The following is a 17,295-nucleotide window of genomic DNA, read 5'->3' as shown; positions in this document are numbered from 1 at the left end:
GAGACATCAGGAGAAGGTGACAGGAGAGGGAAGGAAGGGTCCATGTGGCCACATGCTGAAGCCACAGGGGAGCACGAGGCGCCCGGAGAGACAGCCGACTCTTGGCAGAGATAGCTCATCCGGAGGCTGCACAGCGTACAGCAGGGCCAGGAGCTGAGGGGCACCGGGGCCGCCCTGGGGCAGGGTGACGGACACTGGGGTCAGCTCGGGATAGGCCTGGAAGACCAGAAGGGCAGAGGAAGAGTGGGATGGAGGTGGGGACAGTGCTTGGACTTGTGGGCTGTGGGGTCCCTAGGATGGAGTATGGGGGGGGCGGCCCTGAGAGAGGCAAGATGGAAACACCACAAACCCTGCCTTCAAGGGACTCCGGTCCAAGTGGGAAAAAAGTTGAGTACAGGGCAGGAGTCAGACAGGAGCAGGTGGTGCCAAGGCCTCTCTGTGCTGGGCACAGGCCTGTCACCCGCAGCCCCTGCTGCCCACCTCCTCAGGCCCCCTCCGGCACCTCGTTCATTTTGCTCTCAGGACCCCAAGTCCCTGACCTCCTCAGGTAACATTTCCCTGGGGGACTCAGGGAGCTTCTGCTTCTGTTCAGGGCTTGGGGTCTCCCGGTTCCTCCTGCCAGCTTTTGAGTCAAGCGAGGCTAAATCCAAAAGGCGATCCTGGAGGCAGCAAAGGACCTTAGAGCGAGGCTTTGGCACAAACCAACCAATCCAGAGCCCACACTCCCAGCTGTCTCCTTTATGAGACTCACACCCCACACCAATGTTTCCCTGCCCTACATCACCCCAGCGCCAGGTATGGGACAACTAGAGACCAACCATAACCTGATAACCTGCAGCCTGCTGAAATTATTCAAACACATGATTCTCAGCTTACTCAGCGTGCCTGCTCTGCCTTGCCCATTCTTTCCTGCGGAAACCCCAGTGAAGGCTCTGGGCCACACCTTCCCTCCCCTCTTTTGCCTCCTCACCAACCTAGTGCTTCCCTGTGTGGCCCCATGTGGTGTGCCCTGCCTCCCATTCCAGAGACCCGTGAGTATAAATGTCTTCCTTCACTTCCGAGTCTGCATGTCTTACCATCCCCGATTAAAAGAAACCCGAGGAAAAAAAAAAGAAACCCGAGGTACATTTTAGCACACCATGAGGTTCCTGAGTGCTCAGGGATGGTGATGGCCTTCAGGGGCTCCGTCTGTTCCAGTTCATTGAAAGTGTTATTGCTCTGGGCCATCTACTAGACTACAGAAAATCTAGTAGATGGCCCAGACTGGCCTTGGAAACACAGCTCTTTGAAAATAATTTTTCTTTTGGCCGCACAGCTTGCGGGATCATAATTCCCTGACCAGGGATTGAGCCTGCACCCATGGCCGTGAAAACGTGGAATCCTAAGCACTGGACTGCCAGGGAATTCCCAAAAATAATTTTTAAACTGGGCTTTTCCCCTGGGAACACTTACAGCTTGGAATCCCAATCGCAGGCCGGAAATAGCTGGAAAGTAATCTGGGTTGGCCCAGAGAAAGGGCACTGTGACCATTTGGGGAACCATGCAGGCCCCTGACATTTTAAAAAAATATTTATTATTTTTTAAATAATCTTTTAAAATTAATTAATTAATTTATTTATTGGCTGCATTGGGTCTTCGTTGCTGCGCACAGGCTTTCTCTAGTTGCGGCGAGCGGAGGCTACTCTTCGTTGCAGTGCGCGGGCTTCTCATTGTGGTGGCTTCTCTTGTTGCGGAGCACAGGCTTTAGACGTGCGGGCTTCAGCAGCTGTGGCACACCGGCTCAGTAGTTGTGGCTCGTGGGCTCTAGAGCGCAGGCTCAGCGGTTGTGGCGCATGGGCTTAGTTGCTCGGCGGCATGTGGGATCTTCCCGGACCAGGGCTCGAACCCGTGTCCCCTGCATTGGCAGGTGGCGTTTTAACCACTGCGCCACCAGGGAAGTCCCTAAATATTATTTATTTATTTATTTATTTAGGCTGCTCCGGGTCTTAGCTGCTCGTGAACTCTTTTTTTAGTTGCGGCATGCGGGATCTAGTTCCCTGACCAGGGATCGAACCCCGGCCCCCTGCATCGGGAGCACGGAGTCTTAGCCACTGGACAACCAGGGAAGTTCCCCAGGCCCCTTACTGTTAATAGTCTGTTTGCTCAGGATGATGGGACTCAGCCACGGAGGCCCTGGAATGGCCTGCAGTGGATAGAAGCAGTCTCCTTCACCCCACTCCCGGGCAGCACCCTCAGTGCACTGGTACCTGCACCTCCCACACTGCCCAGATGTCTGCTGGGTGGACACTCTGGGCCAGGCTTTTGTGGTGGCTGAGATGGCTCTGTCCTCAGGGTCCACAGACCCAAGCATCAGCCCTGGCTCCCCCTCTTGCTCCCTGGGTCATTCTTACCTTGAGGGGGCCAGGCTAGGGCCCAGGTTTGCCAGCCCCTCCTCTAGATGGAGCAGTGTGAAGACCCTCCAGCAGGAAGTCTCCCAGTAAGTAGATCAGGACCACCAGTGAGCTCAGGGTACCTGAGCGCTTGGCTGGCGATTAAGGTTAGGAAGCAGGCATATTCCCAGCCCTTTCCCATTCTCCATTCCTTCGTTTACTCATACTTTGCACAGATGCTCTCTGAGCGTGAGCAGGGAGGATGTGGGGACGGGAGAGTTGAGTTCGAGCTGGGAGGTGTGGGGTGGGAGCGCCGGGACCATGCCGCACAGGGGCCCAGGGAGAGGAGCTAGTTCCTCCGAGCGTACTTGCTTTTCTCTTCCACCTCCCCTAGGAGTCGGTCCGGGAGCTGATTCTGACCATTTCCTTACTTTGGTTTGCACCAATTTCACAGTGGCTTTGCCTGGGACCCCGGGATTTGGATCGTCGACAAGTCGGGTGTCAGGGCCCTCCCCGCGAAAAGCTCTGCGCACCCTTCCCCCGCCCTTCCCTCTCCAGGGCTGTCCAGTGTGAAGAGCTCCAGGGACCGGGGCCGCACAAAGCTGAGGCCTCCGAAGACGCAGACAGCGTCCTCCCCAGGGCTGCAGGGACCTGGGGAGGCTCCTGCTGAGTTCCAAAGAAGTTGGGGTGCCCGCCCCTACACACAGGACAGCGTGGATCTGGGAGAACACCCAGAACAGGTGGCCCCGGGGGCCACACGAAGTTGGGGATGGGTGGGGGCGCAGCGAGGAGAAGCCTTGACCTGACCTCGGGGTCCCACCCCATCCGGTCCCACCCCATCCGGTCTCTCGGCAGGTCCTGGTCTGTCCTGCTGCCCCGAACCCCGCGATGCACCCAGGGACCCCAGCCCGGAGTCCCGGGTGACGACCCTCCCCTGGGCCTCTCCTTCTCCTGGTGGACCTCACCCTTTCTGGGGCCCTCCCAGCCTCATCTCTGAGCTGTCGGTGCCCCGCCGCACTGCGGTGACCTCCGCCTGGACCATCTGCCCCACCAGGTGCAGAACACCTGCTCTTTGCACACGGCTCTTCTGCGCCCCCAGCAGGCCGTTGCCCCGGACACGGCCTGGGTGGGGGTGTCTCCGTAGTCCTGGGGCCTCGAACGTGCCCAGCGGGTGCGTTCTGCTATGGAAAAACCAGCACATAGAACCGGTGCGGGGACCAGCGCCCTCGGACTGGTGACCGGAGGTGCGCGGGATCGTCCCCAGGCGAACTTCAGGCTCTCCGCCCGCTTCGCCCGGGTCCGCTCCCCGACCCCAGGCCAAGAGACACCGGGCCCAGACCCACGCCTTTCCTGGGCCCCGGCTCCGCCCTCCCCGTACTGTGACCCCGCCCTTTACCGGACTCCGCCCCGCCCTCTCCGGGCTCCATCCTTTCCCCAGCGATCTGGCCCCGCCCGTTCGCCGGCTCCGAGGCGGGGGCGGGGGCCGGCTGGGAACCACCGAGTTGGCCGAGCCTCCGAAACGCCCAGAACGGCCGGAAGGCTGCGGGGCAGAGCGGCCGCGGGCGGCCGAGGCCCATTTCCGGCGTCGTCCCGCGGGTGGGTCCTTGAGCGGCCCCGGGGAGGGTGAGTCGATGCAACACGCGCGGGTTAGTGTCGGGGCGCCGCACGTGCTCTTCGCCCTCGGGCGGAGAGGCCGCCTACCAGCCCCAGCGCCCTCCCGCCTCCGACTCTGCAGGCCCCGCGCTCCCCGGCCTCTCCGCGGGGAAGTGCGGGTGGCGCGGGCGGCTCTCTAGAGCCCGTGGGCGCCTGGCGGGGTGGTGGTCGAGCCTCGGCCGTCTTGCCCGGCAGAGGTGGGAGGCGGGAGGGGGAGTCCCGCAGATCCGGCCTCGCGGCAGCCTCGTAACCTTCCCGCCGGTTCTAGGTCTGCTCCAGGGGCATCCTTGCTTATCCTACCTGCATAATCATCTCCCTCTAGGGCCCTCTTTTTCCCTCCCTCACTGTCCGTCGAAGGCCTAGACTTAGTGAGGGTGGCAAAAAGGGCTGTACCTTGGGGGAGTAAGATATGTATTTTCTCTGAATTCTGGTTGCCGCTAAGGGCCTGCGATTCTCTACAGGGGATACAGCACTGGCCAGGCCCAGGTGGGGACCCACCTGACAGTGGTCACTGCTGCCTTAGCCTTGCTGCCCTCACGGCCTGGGGCTTCGGCCCTCAAGCCGATTTGAGAGCCAGAAGCTCCCCTAGGAAGCCCGCTTCTCATTCTGACCTCCCAGAGAGATGCCTGGGGAGGGGCCAAGTTTATATACTGGGGTTGGGGTGGGGTCCTGTGCCCACTCCTCTTGTCCCTGCAGTCCGTCCTTCCGGTTCCTGTCTATTCGAGCCTCCAGTCGCATCATGCTTCCTCTTGCGGCCCCACAGGCTCATTCAGCCCCGGTTTTTCCTGCCTCATGCCTTTTGCACACGTTGTTCCTGCTGCCTGCGGTGCCCTCCCCACCTCCATTACCTTAGCCAAGTTAGCACCTAGGGGAAGTGACCCATCAGACTAAGTCAGAATTTCCTCGTTTAAGTGCTTTCAGAGTTTCTTGTGCTTCGGTGCTATTATCACAGCTGTAATTTTGCATTTGTTTTTGTGGTCACATAACTCTCTTCTCCAGTAGACTGCTCCGTGAATGCAAAGTCTGTGTGTACTGTTCACTACTGTATCCCCATTGCTTGGTTGAGCACCTGGCACCCGTGGCAATCACCCATTACATGTTTGTGGAGTGATTCATACATACTACACACTCTGAAAGATGAATGGAGCTTCGGGGGGCAGGTACTCAGGTGCCATGGCGACTTTGGCCCCGCTCCAAGTCCCTGCCAGAGAACACCTGGGGTTGGAGGTAAAGGATGGGGGAACGTAGTACCACGCCCCTCGGTTAGCCTGGAAGTCAGGGGTTGGGGCCTCCAGGATACTGATCTCTGACCTTTTCGTTACTTCCAGCAGGTCTCTGGGCCGGGACACGCGGATCCCCACCCACGCAGGCGCATGGTAGGAGTCTGACTTCCCCCGTTCCCTCCCTCGTTCTGGGAGGGCCCCTTCCTCCTCCTTTGGGCACCCTCCCTGCCCACTGGGCCTGGACCTAGACCCTCCCTTGGCTCCACACTGTGACCCTTGCCGGTCTCCGGCATGCCCATTGCCAAGGTAGTGAGCAAACACTGCCCAGACCGGGCCCTGCCTGAGGCTCTCTGGGGAAGGTTGTATATCACCTTAGTCTGGGTCCCTCCCCCTTCTCCATACTGTCCCTCCCCTTGATTTTCTTTTCTATTATTATTATTACTGTTTTGGCCACACTGCGTGGCTTGCAGGATCTTAGTTCCCTGACCAGGGATCTAACCTATGCCCCCTGCAGTGGAAGTGCGGAGTCCTAACCATAGGACCTCCAGGGAATTCTCTCCTCCCCTTGATTTTAGAGCCAAAGGGGCCTGGTGACTGTCTCACCCAACCTTGTGGTCCATGTGCCTGAGACACCCAGGGGTCCCTGGGGGACTGGTGTGTGTCCTTTCAGGAGGCTGTGACGTTTGGTGATGTGGCTGTGCACTTCTCACGGGAGGAATGGCAGTGTCTGGACCCTGGCCAGAGGGCCCTCTACAAGGAGGTGATGCTCGAGAACCACAGCAGTGTGGCCGGACTAGGTGAGGCTTCATCTGGACACCCTTAGCCCCTGCGTCATCGGTCAGCACCCACCTAGCCAGGCCTCTGTTATATATATTTATTTATTTATTGTTTTATTTTATTTATTTTTGGTTGTATTCAGTCTTCGTTGCTGTGTGCGGGCTTCTCATTGTGGTGGCTTCTCTTGTTGCGGAGCATGGGCTCTAGGCGTGTGGGCTTCAGTAGTTGTGGCACGCGGGCTCAGTAGTTGTGGGTCACGGGCTCCAGAGCGCAAGCTCAGTAGCTGTGGCGCAGGGGCTTAGTTGCTCCACGGCATGTGGGATCTTCCTGGACCAGGGCTTGAACCCGTGTCCCCTGCACTGGCAGGTGGATTCTTAACCACAGCGCCACCAGGGAAGCCCCGAGAATCCTTTTTTATCTTTGTCCACACACTGAGCTGTTTCCCCAGCACTAAACAATCCATCCTTTCCCGTTGATTTGTAGAGCTGCCTTTTTCATATGTGTGATGGTGTGTTTCTGAGCTCTGGTCTGTTAGGGGGCAGCTCTCTGCTTTTTGTTAGGTTGTTCTGTTATTAGTATTACTTTTGATTGCTTTGGCTTGTGGCATGTTAATACCTGGTGGGGCAGCTCTTGCTCTTTATTCTTTTCAAAATTTCACTTACTTACGGCTAACAGAGTAGTTCTTTCGTGTAAGTTTAGAATAAGTTTGAGTTCCTTGAAAATTGCACTGGAATTTTTATAGGGGAGTGGTTTGAATTTGTAGATAGTGTGAGGAGAACTGGCACCTTTCTGTTAACTGTTCCCACCCAAGACCGTGCATTGTGTCTCCATTTACCTACTTACCTCTGCAGACGTTATTAGAGTGTGGGCATTTCCTCCACAGTGGTCTGGTGTTTGATCTTCAGTTTAGGTTGTTTTGTGAATGTATCATTGTTATGTTATATTTCTAGCTGATTATTGCTGCTATAGAGAAATGCTCTTGATTTTGGAGGATAGACCTTGTATTTGGCCACTTCATTGGACTCCCTGCTAGTTCTGGTATCATGTTCTAAGGAGGGGCCTGCAAGTGAAAGCTTGGTGTTTTCCCTCCTGGCCCCCATGTGTCCTGATCTTTAGCAATGGCCAGAGCGCCCGTGCTGTTAGGAGTGCTGTGGGCATGCTTGTTTTGTTCTGATTTTAAAGGGAATGCATGTAACTAAGGACAGAAGTTGGCTGAAGAGTTTCGGTGTTTTGTTTTTTGTTTTTGGCTGCGTTGCCGTGCGCGGGCTTTCTCTAGTTGCGGCGAGCGGGGGTACTCTTTGTTGCAGTGTGCGGGCTTCTCATTGTAGTGGCTTCTATTGTTGCGGAGCACAGGCTCCAGGCGCGCGGGCTTCGGTAGTTGTGGCTCACAGGCTCTAGAGTGCACACTCAGTAGTTGTGGTGCACCGGCTTAGTTGCCCCGCGGCATGTAGGATCTTCCCGGAGCAGGGATAGAACCCGTGTTCACTGCATTGGCAGGTGGATATTTCAAATTCTTTTCCTACATTAATTGAGATGTCCATATGTTTTTTTTTTTCTTAGCCTGTTAGTCTAATAAGTTACATTGGCATATTTCCTTATATTCCTGGAATAAACTCTACTTAAGTCATGATATTTACATATGCATTCTGATAACCTTTTGGACTCAGGTAGTCAGTATTGTATTTTGGATTTTTGCATCCCTGTTCCTAAGCCAAATGGACTTGTATGGTTTTTTGTTTGTTTGTTTTTTCTTTTTTGGTGAATTGTCATTATATAGTTTGACATTTTTTGCATATAAGTTTCATAAAATGAGCTGGGAAGCTTTTGCTGTCTTTCTTAATTTCTGGAAGAATTTATATAGATGGAATTAATTGAACCTTCGAGTTTTTGGTTGAACTCACCTGTAAAACCACCTGGGCCTTGGGCCCTTGGGGAAGGAAGGTCTTTGACTGGAATTTACGTTTTATTAATGCCTCATGGTCTATCAAGCTTACGGATTTTCCCCTGTGCCAATTTTGTCATTTCTAGTTTTTGTACAGATAGATCTACTCATTCAGATTTTCAATTTTTTTAGCGTGTATTTGTTCGTAATACTCTTTATTTTTAATCTCTATTATGTTTGTGTTTGTTTCCCTTGTTTGTTTTATTTTTTGGTAGCATTTTTTCACTGTGTTGACTGTTATTTTTTTTAAAAAATATTTATTTATGTTGGCTGCACTGGGTCTTTGTTGCAGCACACAGGATCTTTTCGTTGTGACATGTGGACTCTTAGTTGCAGCATGCGGACTTCGTAGGTGTGGTATGCATGTAGGATCTAGTTCCCCCACCAAGGATGGAACCCAGGCCCCCTGCATTGGGAGCACAGAGTCTTACCCACTGGACCACTAGGGAAGTCCCTGTGATTGGTTTTGCCACAAGACTATGCTTTTTATCTTTTTGAAGAACCAGCTTTTGGGTTTTTTTTGGGGGGAAGGGGTGCTCTTTCACTGAATCTTGCCCACTTTTGTTATTTTCTCCCTTTTTATTTATTTGTGTTTGCTGTGTTGTTTTGTTTACAACTCCTTGAATTTAATATTTACCTTTTCTGTGTTTATCATTCTTGTTTCTTTTTTTAAAAATAAATTTATTATTTAATTTTAATTTTATTTCTGGCTGCATTGGGTGTTTGTTGCGCGCAGGATTTCTCTGGCTGCGGTGAACGGGGCTACTCTTCGTTGCGGTGCATGGGCTTCTCACTGTGGTGGCTTCTCTTGTCACAGAGCACGGCTCTAAGCATACAGGCTTCAGTAGTTGTGGCACAAGGGCTCAGTAGTTGTGGCTTGCAGGCTCTAGAGCGCAGGCTCAGTAGTTGTGGCGCACGGGCTTAGTTGCTCCATGGCATGGAGCCGGACCAGGGCTCGAACCCGTGTCCCCTGCACTGGCAGGTGGATTCTTAACCACTGTGCCACCAGGGAAGCCCCCAATCATTCTTGTTTCTGGTCAACATATTTTAAAATGTGAAATTTTATTTGTAAGTACTGCTTCAGCTGCGCCCTACAAATTTTGACTTATAGTAAATACAATTTACTTACAGTAAATACCACTTAGTAATTCATCATTTCGTTTTCAGGTAGCTAATAGTTTTGAGCTACTTGTTGTGGTGGCTGTCATGTCCAGTTGCATTTAGATCAGGTGCAGTCTGTGGTATTGTTCTGTGGCCTGTGCCTGATCCCCTTCCTGACTGGCCCAGGGATGTTTCTCTGTGAGCATTGCACATGTGCTTGGTAAGAACACCTGTTTCATGTTGACTGTGGGTCAACTCAGGGTCCTGCCATCACCTGAGACTTCGACCTAGGCTCTCTCTGCCTGCCCTTCTCCATCCACACGGCTGGAAACCTGAGGTGTGCTCCAGCCAGAGGGCTTGGCCAGCCCTTGGATGGGCTGGGAGCACATCACACGGCTGGCCCACAGCATGGGGGCTGGCGGCCCCAGAAGGCAGGTGCCAGGTGGGTGCCTGCAGCTCTCCACCCCTCTGCCGAGGCCCCCCAGGGCTTTATATGAGGACTCGAGGCTGGGGCTTCTGGGTGACCATTGGACTTCACACCTGATTTTTTTTTAAATTTATTTTATTTTATTTTTTGGCGGCACCACGCGACATGTGGGATCTTAGTTCCCAGACCAAGAAGTCAAACCCGTGCCCCCTGCGTTGGAAGCACGGAGTCTTTTTTTTTTTTTTTTTTTTTTTTTGCGGTATGCGGGCCTCTCACTGTTGTGGCCTCTCCCGTTGCGGAGCACAGGCTCTGGACGCGCAGGCTCAGCGGCCATGACTCACGGGCCCAGCTGCTCCACAGCATGCGGGATCTTCCTGGACCGGGGCATGAACCGGTGTCCCCTGCATCGGCAGGTGGACTCTCAACCACTGCGCCACCAGGGGAGCCCAGCACAGAGTCTTAACCACTGGACTGCCACGGAAGTCCTCACACCTTCTGATTTAAAATCCATTTTGTTTGTTGATTTGTTGTTGTTGTTTGTCTTGTTTTTTAACCACGTCAATCTCTTGGGGTGTCCTTGCTCTCGGAACTGAGGGACTGAGGGAAGTGCTGGCAGTGCCTGGCTTCTCTCCCCCTGGGCTAGAGCTGGCCTGTACTAGGCAGATTCGTGTGACAGAGCTCCCTGGGGATCCTGGCCCTGTGTGGATGGAGACAGGGACAGGCTGGGAGTCCAGGAGTTCCTCTGTGTCCAGCCTCAGGAGGCGACAGACCTGGACAGAGAGGGCCCCTGTGCCCCAGTAGCCCCCAGCCCTTCACTCCTGGGAACAAGAGAGGGCTGAGCTGCACTCCCAGCCACACCAATGCCATCTCCTCCTCTGCCGCCTCCACAGCAGGATTCCTGGTCTTCAAGCCTGAGCTGATCTCCCGGCTGGAACAGGGGCAGGAGCCATGGGTCCTCGACCTGCAAGGAGCGGAGGGGAGAGAGGCAGCCAGGACCTCCCAGGCAGGTGAGGTTTCCGGGCACAGGGTGAGAGGGCTGCGGGCGGGAGGCTGGAGGCAGACCCCAGGTGCCACCCACGTGGGCTTGCTGGGCTGCCTGGGAGTGCCATGGGGTGGGTCCGGAAGTGTAGACGGGTGGTGGGGCAGCCTCAGGAGAGACTGAACTACAGAAAAGCGAGGGCACAAAACACCCACGCATTATGGCAAAAACGGTTTGTTTTTGAACCACTATTTGCTCAGTTTGTAATTTTTTTTTGCTGGGGGGGGTGCTGCGTTGGGTCTTTGTTGCTGCACACGGGCTTTCTCTAGTTGTGGCGAGCAGGGGCTACTCTTCATCGTGGTGCATGGGCTTCTCATTGCAGTGGCTTCTCTTGTTGCGGAGCACGGGCTCTAGGCACGTGGGCTCAGTAGTTGTGGCACTTGGGCTCAGTAGTTGTGGCTCGCAGGCTCTAGAGCTCAGGCTCAGTAGTTGTGGCACACAGGCTTAGTCACTCCGTGGCATGTGGGATCTTCCCAGACCAGGGCTTGAACCCATGTCCCCTGCATTGGCAGAACCACTGCACCACCGGGGAAGCCCCTGTAATTTTACTAATAGTCTTACTGAGCTCAGGTACACACATGTGGCTCTAAGGGGAGCACTAAGTGTGGCTCTGAGCAGCTGTCCCCTCCCTCCGCCATGCTCCCTCTGGAACTTCTTGGGGCCCTGGGTGACCCCAACCTCTCAGATAAGGCTCTAGGGCTGTGTTAGTGTCCTGGGGTTGCTGTAACAAAGCACCACGAACTGGAGGCTTAAAACAGCAGAGATTTACTGTTTCTCAGTTCTGGAGGCCAGATGTCCAAAATCAAGGTATGGGCAGGGTCATGTCCTCTATGAAACCTGTAGGGGAGGATCCTTCCTGCCTAGTCTAGCTTCTGGGCCCCAGGTATTCCTTGGCTGGTGGCCACATCACTCCAAACCTCCATATGGAGGGCAGGCAGCGTAGGTGGACCCTCCAGAAACCCATGGGAAGGAGGAGTCAGTATGGCCAGCGGGTGTGGCTGCCTGGAAGCTGAGGGGCAGACTAGCAAGGGATGCGGCCAGGTGTGCGTCAGAGGGCGTGGCTTGGCGGCAGCTGGATGCCACAGGGTTCAGGCCTGGGGTCCTTCTCAGAACCCCACCCAGTGGACAGCTGGAGGCCCAGTTCTCTTGGGCTCACCACCTGTGTGCCCCTCAGCAGCTCTTGCACCTCATTTTTCTTGGTATCTAACATCCCTCTATTCACAGTTTTCAGTCTCTCTTTCCTCCTCACTCTACGTTCTCTGCAACCAGGAGCCTCTGACCTCTCAGCCTAGCCCTGCCTCTCACTAAACCTCCCACCCTATCGAGCTCACTTTGCTTCTTTGTAGATTTTTCCTCATGCTAGTTCCACGTGGGAGGACCTTTCCCCCATGTAGAAGGGAAGCTCTTTGCACTCTGCCAAGTACACTGTAACTGAATGAGTGCATAAAATGAAGTATGAATGAAACCAGATTTTGAGAACTGTCAAAGGCATTGACTTCTTGTAGCGTCTTTCCATGTGCTCAACGCAGACTGTCTGGGAGGGGGCTCAGTCCCAGGGGTGGTGTGCACCCCTGCCCCATCCTCCAGTCTTTGTCCTTCCTCTGAGCACAGGGGATAAGCAGCAGTTTACTTCCTGTTCATTTCAGATTCTACAATCGGGACCGAGAGTGAGCAGGCCTGTGAAGACATTGACCGTCTAAAATCAGAATCCCATGTGGTCATGGTCAAAACCCCGTCCCAGGACTTTCCCCAGAGTCCTGGCTTTGGAGATGCCTCTGATCCCGAGGTCTGTTCAGAGAGTCAGCCAACCTCCCTCTTCCAGAAAAACTGCTTGAATATAGGGACTGTGGCTCCCAGGGAGACCTTCGCTGAGGAAGAGGCCCAGGGGTGTGGCGAGCGGGGGAGTGGTGGCCGCCTGGGTTGTCGACGTGATCAAAGTCAGGGGTCCTTGCGAAGATGTGACATCTGTGGTAGGAGTTTCCGATCTACTTCAGATGTCTCTCTGCATCAGGAAATTAATACACAGAAGAGACCTAACAGCTGCCAGGAGTGCCAAAAAAAATTACCTGATTGCTTACAGGGGAGACATCTGAGTACCTTGCATGGCGAGAAGCCGTATGAGTGTGAGGAGTGTGGGAAGGTCTTCAGGTTGTGCTCACAGCTTACTCAGCATCAGAGGATCCATACTGGAGAGAAGCCGTTTAAATGCACCGAGTGTGGGAAGGCCTTTCGTCTGAGCTCGAAACTCATTCAGCATCAAAGGATTCACACTGGGGAGAAGCCCTACAGGTGTGAGGAATGTGGAAAAGCCTTTGGTCAGAGCTCTAGCCTCATCCACCATCAGAGGGTCCACACGGGAGAGAGGCCCTATGGCTGCCGGGAGTGCGGGAAGGCCTTCAGCCAGCAGTCTCAGCTGGCCAGGCACCAGAGGACCCATACGGGAGAGAGGCCCTACCCATGCCAGGAGTGTGGGAAGGCCTTCAGCCAGAGCTCAACCCTAGCTCAGCACCAGCGGATGCACGCTGGGGAGAAACTTCAGCTCCCAAGAGCCCCGGATAGCCCCAGCCTGGTTGCACATCAGAGGTTGCATGCTACCGAGAAACCGTTTAAGTGTGACGAGTGTGGGAAGGCTTTCCGGTGGGTCTCCCGCCTTAGTCAGCATCAGCTGACGCATACTGGAGAGAAACCTTATAAATGCAACAAGTGTTCAAAAGCCTTTGGTTGCAGCTCACGGCTTATTCGCCACCAGAGAACTCACACTGGAGAAAAACCATTTAAGTGTGAAGAATGTGGGAAAGGCTTTGTCCAGGGCTCACACCTAATTCAGCATCAGAGAATTCACACTGGAGAGAAGCCCTATGAGTGCAGTGACTGTGGGAAGGCCTTCAGCCAGAGCTCAAGCCTCATTTACCATCAGAGGATCCATAAAGGGGAGAAGCCCTACGAGTGCCTCGAATGTGGAAAAGCCTTCAGTATGAGCACACAGCTCACAATACACCAGCGGGTGCACACGGGGGAGAGGCCCTATAAGTGCAGTGAATGTGGGAAAGCCTTCAGTCAGAACTCCACCCTTTTCCAGCACCAGATCATTCACGCTGGGGTGAAGCCCTATGGATGCAGCGAGTGTGGGAAAGCCTTCAGCCGGAGCTCGTACCTCATCGAGCACCAGAGGATCCACACTCGAGCCCAGTGGTACCACGAGTATGGGAATACTCTGGAAGCTTCTACCCACGTGAGCCGTAAGAAAGTTAATACTGTAAAGAAACTTCATAAATGTAATGAATGTGAAAAAATATTCAGATGGCGCTCGCATCTAATTATACACCAGAGAATTCACACTGGAGAGAAACCTTATAAATGTAATGAATGTGGCAAAGCTTTTAATAGGAGCTCAAGGCTTACTCAGCATCAGAAAATTCACATGGGATAGACCACTCACCTTTACGAATGTGTATAAATGTGAATAAACCTACAGCCTTAACTTATTATGGGATCATTTATACTGACGGTTTAGAATGTTGTGAAAGATTCAGACTTGCTCTCTTAGGAGAGAGAACATCCAGATTCACATGAGGTATATGTTTATTTGCTGGCACGTTTGACTTTCAGTAAAGCCCGTGTCCCTCACATCAAGGTGCACATGTGTAGCATTTGAGTTCACAGAGGGAAGACCCCAGGTCCTGCGGACGAGGAAGAGGCATGAGAAAAGCCCCATGAGCCCCGCCAGACGAGTGGGTTGAAAGAAGTTACCCAGGACGTCTTCCTTAAGCACCAGGTACTCAGACTGGCTTCAGCAGCAAGATATGCTCACTCGTGTCTGCAGGGCCCCAGGCAGCGTGGCCGGTCCCCCTCACCTGACTACCCCGGCAGGGCCTCTGGGGAGGAGCTGGCTCCAGCAGCAGTGCCCGGGCCCGGGGACAGTGTCACTGGCCCACCCTACGTCCAGAGCCCAGCTGCTTTGGTTACAAGGATCAGATGCGCAGCCCTCACTGGGATTCCCAGCCCGGCCCTCAGCATTGTAGGAGACTCACCTCAGTCCCGAGAACACCACCAGAGGCTGGGATGTGTGTTGTTGGCTGCTGCTGGCCAGACGTCCTCAAAACTCCAGCCACGGGGACTGCCCAAACTGGGGGGTCTGCGAGCAGACACACGAGCCCGTGCCTTCTCACAGGCCTGAGGACGGTGGAGATGCCTGCTCACCAGGATCAGTGTGTCGGCGTGGTCTTGTGGGCCCCACAGGTCCCAGGGCAGAGGGCCCCACGGGTGCTGAGCAACGGGTGCGCGTGAGCGAGCCTGCTCCGCCCACATCACCTTCTCCCTGGGTTTTCTCTGCCAGCCCAGCCTGGAGAAACAGCCAGGGTAGAGTGGTCAGGGCCCTTGGTTTCTTGGCACGGGTGGAAAGAATGTGCAGGGGAGATCACCGCTCCGCCCACCCCTCTGGTGAACCTGACTGACAGGCTGGGGCTGCGGAGCAGCTCACAGAGCATCTCATCAAGGCCTGTGAGCCACAGGATGCGGCTGACATGTAGCATCAAGTCCAGCCCTGCTTGGGGCCCTGGACTCGGCAGTGGTGACTCGGGACCAGGTGTGTCATTTGCACAGGCTGCCACCCAGGACCACCCCCCGAGACCTGCCAATCTTTGGTGCCATTGCCAATAATCACAGGCCAAGGGCGGCCTGCCACAGAGAAGCCACTTCTCCCATGTACGGACAGGTGAACCTGAGGGACATAGGTCACTTCAGGATTTATTGCAACACGACTTGGGTCACCATCACACTGGTTGGGTGAATCCCAGATCGCCTTGTGCGACATGGCCCAGAATCAGCCCATGGGTTTGTATCAGGGGAAACTGCTGCTCCGTGTGTACTGGAGGGCCTGGTGGGGCTGGGGACAGTGGAGTTCAGGGTGGCCGAGTTCACGTGAGTTTTCGTTCTCAGCACGTAGACAGGGACTCAGCCCCACGGCAGCTCAGCCTGATCTGCCAGTTCACCTGACAAAAGGTATGACGTGTTCTCAGGTTGTAGTGTTGTCTCTGGGGATGAGGATCATCCCCCAACCTGCACCTTCGGGGGTGTTCCCGCCCTGGGCGGAGGACACCATGCAGTCATTGTGCCCCTGCAGCAGCTGTAACCCCACCTCCCTGGCCGTCCCCTGCTCCACCCAGAGCTTGTGTCTGAAGGGTCAGTGCGAGAGCGCAGGGACTTCTACAGGCTGTGCAGAGATCATGTTCCCGCCTCGGCTGGTGTGCTCAACCAGGTGGCTACCGCCATCAGAGCCGGGCAGGGTGGGCACAGGTGAGTGGGCTGCATCTTAGGCTTTGTGAGCCACCCAAGGGTGGGACAAGAGTCAGGGTCCCGGTGCTCGTGCCACACGCGCCCTCCACTGGCGCCTGGTGCCACCAGGTGCTGGAAGGGCCTCCCGAGGCCCCGTGCTCTCGCCTTCTGGCTCTGTGAAGGCTGTTTGTCGCTGGGTGTGCCGTCCCCACAAGGGATTTGTCTCCTGGCCACTTTCTGGTAATGATGGACAAAGGGGTGGAAGGCCTCTGGACTCCAGGTTCTGCACTGGGTAGGATGCTTCTGTTTTCCCCTAACAGCACTTGCAGGCTGGCCAAAAAGGGCCAGAGGGACCAGCCTTAAAGCTGTTTCAGCACCTGGATTCTTTCTGGATCAGCACAGTCCTAAGTCGGGCTGGCTGACTGTGTGGCCCGTGGGCCAAATGCGGACCTGTGCCCACATCTGTGAGGCCTGCTGATCAGCCTGAAGGCACTGGGACCTACACGGCCCCCAGAACCTGAGCCAGAGTCAGTCCTGTAAATGCCCTCATGTCCAGGAACTCAATCACAGACAGCCAAGGAGTAAGGCAGCTGCTTGAGCTGTAGCCCATCTGACGCTCCGCCTTCTGGCTCCGCCTCTTGGCTCCGCCTCCGAGGGCCCTGTGGGCTCCTGAGCGCTTCAGCTTTTGGTGCTGCTCCCAACCCATGGTTGCTCGGATCAGCGTCAGGGTTTTAATGTGCCTGCTTTTACCTTTTATCAGGCCACGAGCTAAGGGTGGGTTAACGTTTTTACGTGGTTGGGGGGGAAAGACTATTTTGTGACATTTGAAAATTATATTGAAATCAGATTTCAGTGTGACCAAATAAAGGTTCTTGGAACACAGCTGGCCCATTTGTTTGCCGGTTGCCTCTGACCGAGTGGCAGTCCTGCCTCGTTTACTTGGGTAAAAACTTCATGCCTCCAGCCTTTGAGGGATTATTTTTCCTCTCTCTTCTTAGTGTGCTTTGTTCACTTAAATGTCCCAATACAACCAAGAATTCAATAGAAATACATCTCAAGCTCTGCATTCCAGTCTAGAATATCGACTGCAGAAGTACAGGGTGAGGAGTCATTTCTTAGCTGAGTCCATGTGAAAAAGATGTGTAGTATTCGTGTGTCACCTGGCGAGACATTGTGAGTTCAAACTACTGCACAGGTTTGAGATCCCAGAGCACAGGAAAAGCATCTGCGCACATCAGACGCTTTGCAGGGAGGGAGAGGAGAGGGCTACCTGCCGGGTAGTGCGAGTTCTGGACTATTCTGCTCTACTTTCAAGCTATAGTTCCCAATTTGGGGCTTCAGTAAATGCAACACTAAACTCATTTTAAGAATTTCCGGGAATTTCCGGGCGGTCCACTGGTCAGGACCCATCTTTCACTGTGTGCGGGGCCAGGTTCAATCCTTGGGGAACTAGATCCCTCAAGACGCCCAACATGGCCCAAAAACAGAAT

At 54.5% G+C, this 17,295-nt stretch overlaps 1 protein-coding gene across 17 annotated transcripts; it reads left to right on the top strand.

Annotated features, from left to right (window-relative positions):
* Window positions 1-3,615: 3,615 nt before the first annotated feature.
* On the top strand, window positions 3,616-16,719 carry ZNF7 (zinc finger protein 7). Of its 17 annotated transcripts, none has more exons than XM_033420033.2 (6): window positions 3,616-3,992; window positions 5,025-5,182; window positions 5,351-5,398; window positions 5,916-6,042; window positions 10,383-10,499; window positions 12,178-16,719. In XM_033420033.2, the coding sequence occupies exons 3-6, from the start codon at window positions 5,396-5,398 to the stop codon at window positions 13,959-13,961; spliced, it is 2,031 nt and encodes a 676-aa protein (XP_033275924.1). In that variant the 5' UTR covers window positions 3,616-3,992; window positions 5,025-5,182; window positions 5,351-5,395; the 3' UTR covers window positions 13,962-16,719. The 17 variants fall into 17 exon arrangements, with proteins under 17 accessions (XP_033275924.1, XP_033275923.1, XP_033275917.1 ...); XM_033420032.2 differs by having other exon boundaries at window positions 5,022-5,182; XM_033420026.2 differs by having other exon boundaries at window positions 3,851-3,992; window positions 5,025-5,249.
* The last annotated feature ends 576 nt before the right edge of the window (window positions 16,720-17,295 follow it).

This window comes from Orcinus orca, chromosome 17, assembly GCF_937001465.1.
Source record: "Orcinus orca chromosome 17, mOrcOrc1.1, whole genome shotgun sequence".
NCBI lineage: Eukaryota > Metazoa > Chordata > Mammalia > Artiodactyla > Delphinidae > Orcinus > Orcinus orca.
The sequence above is the reverse complement of the archived record's forward strand: the minus strand, read 5'-3'. Positions and strand labels throughout refer to the sequence as shown.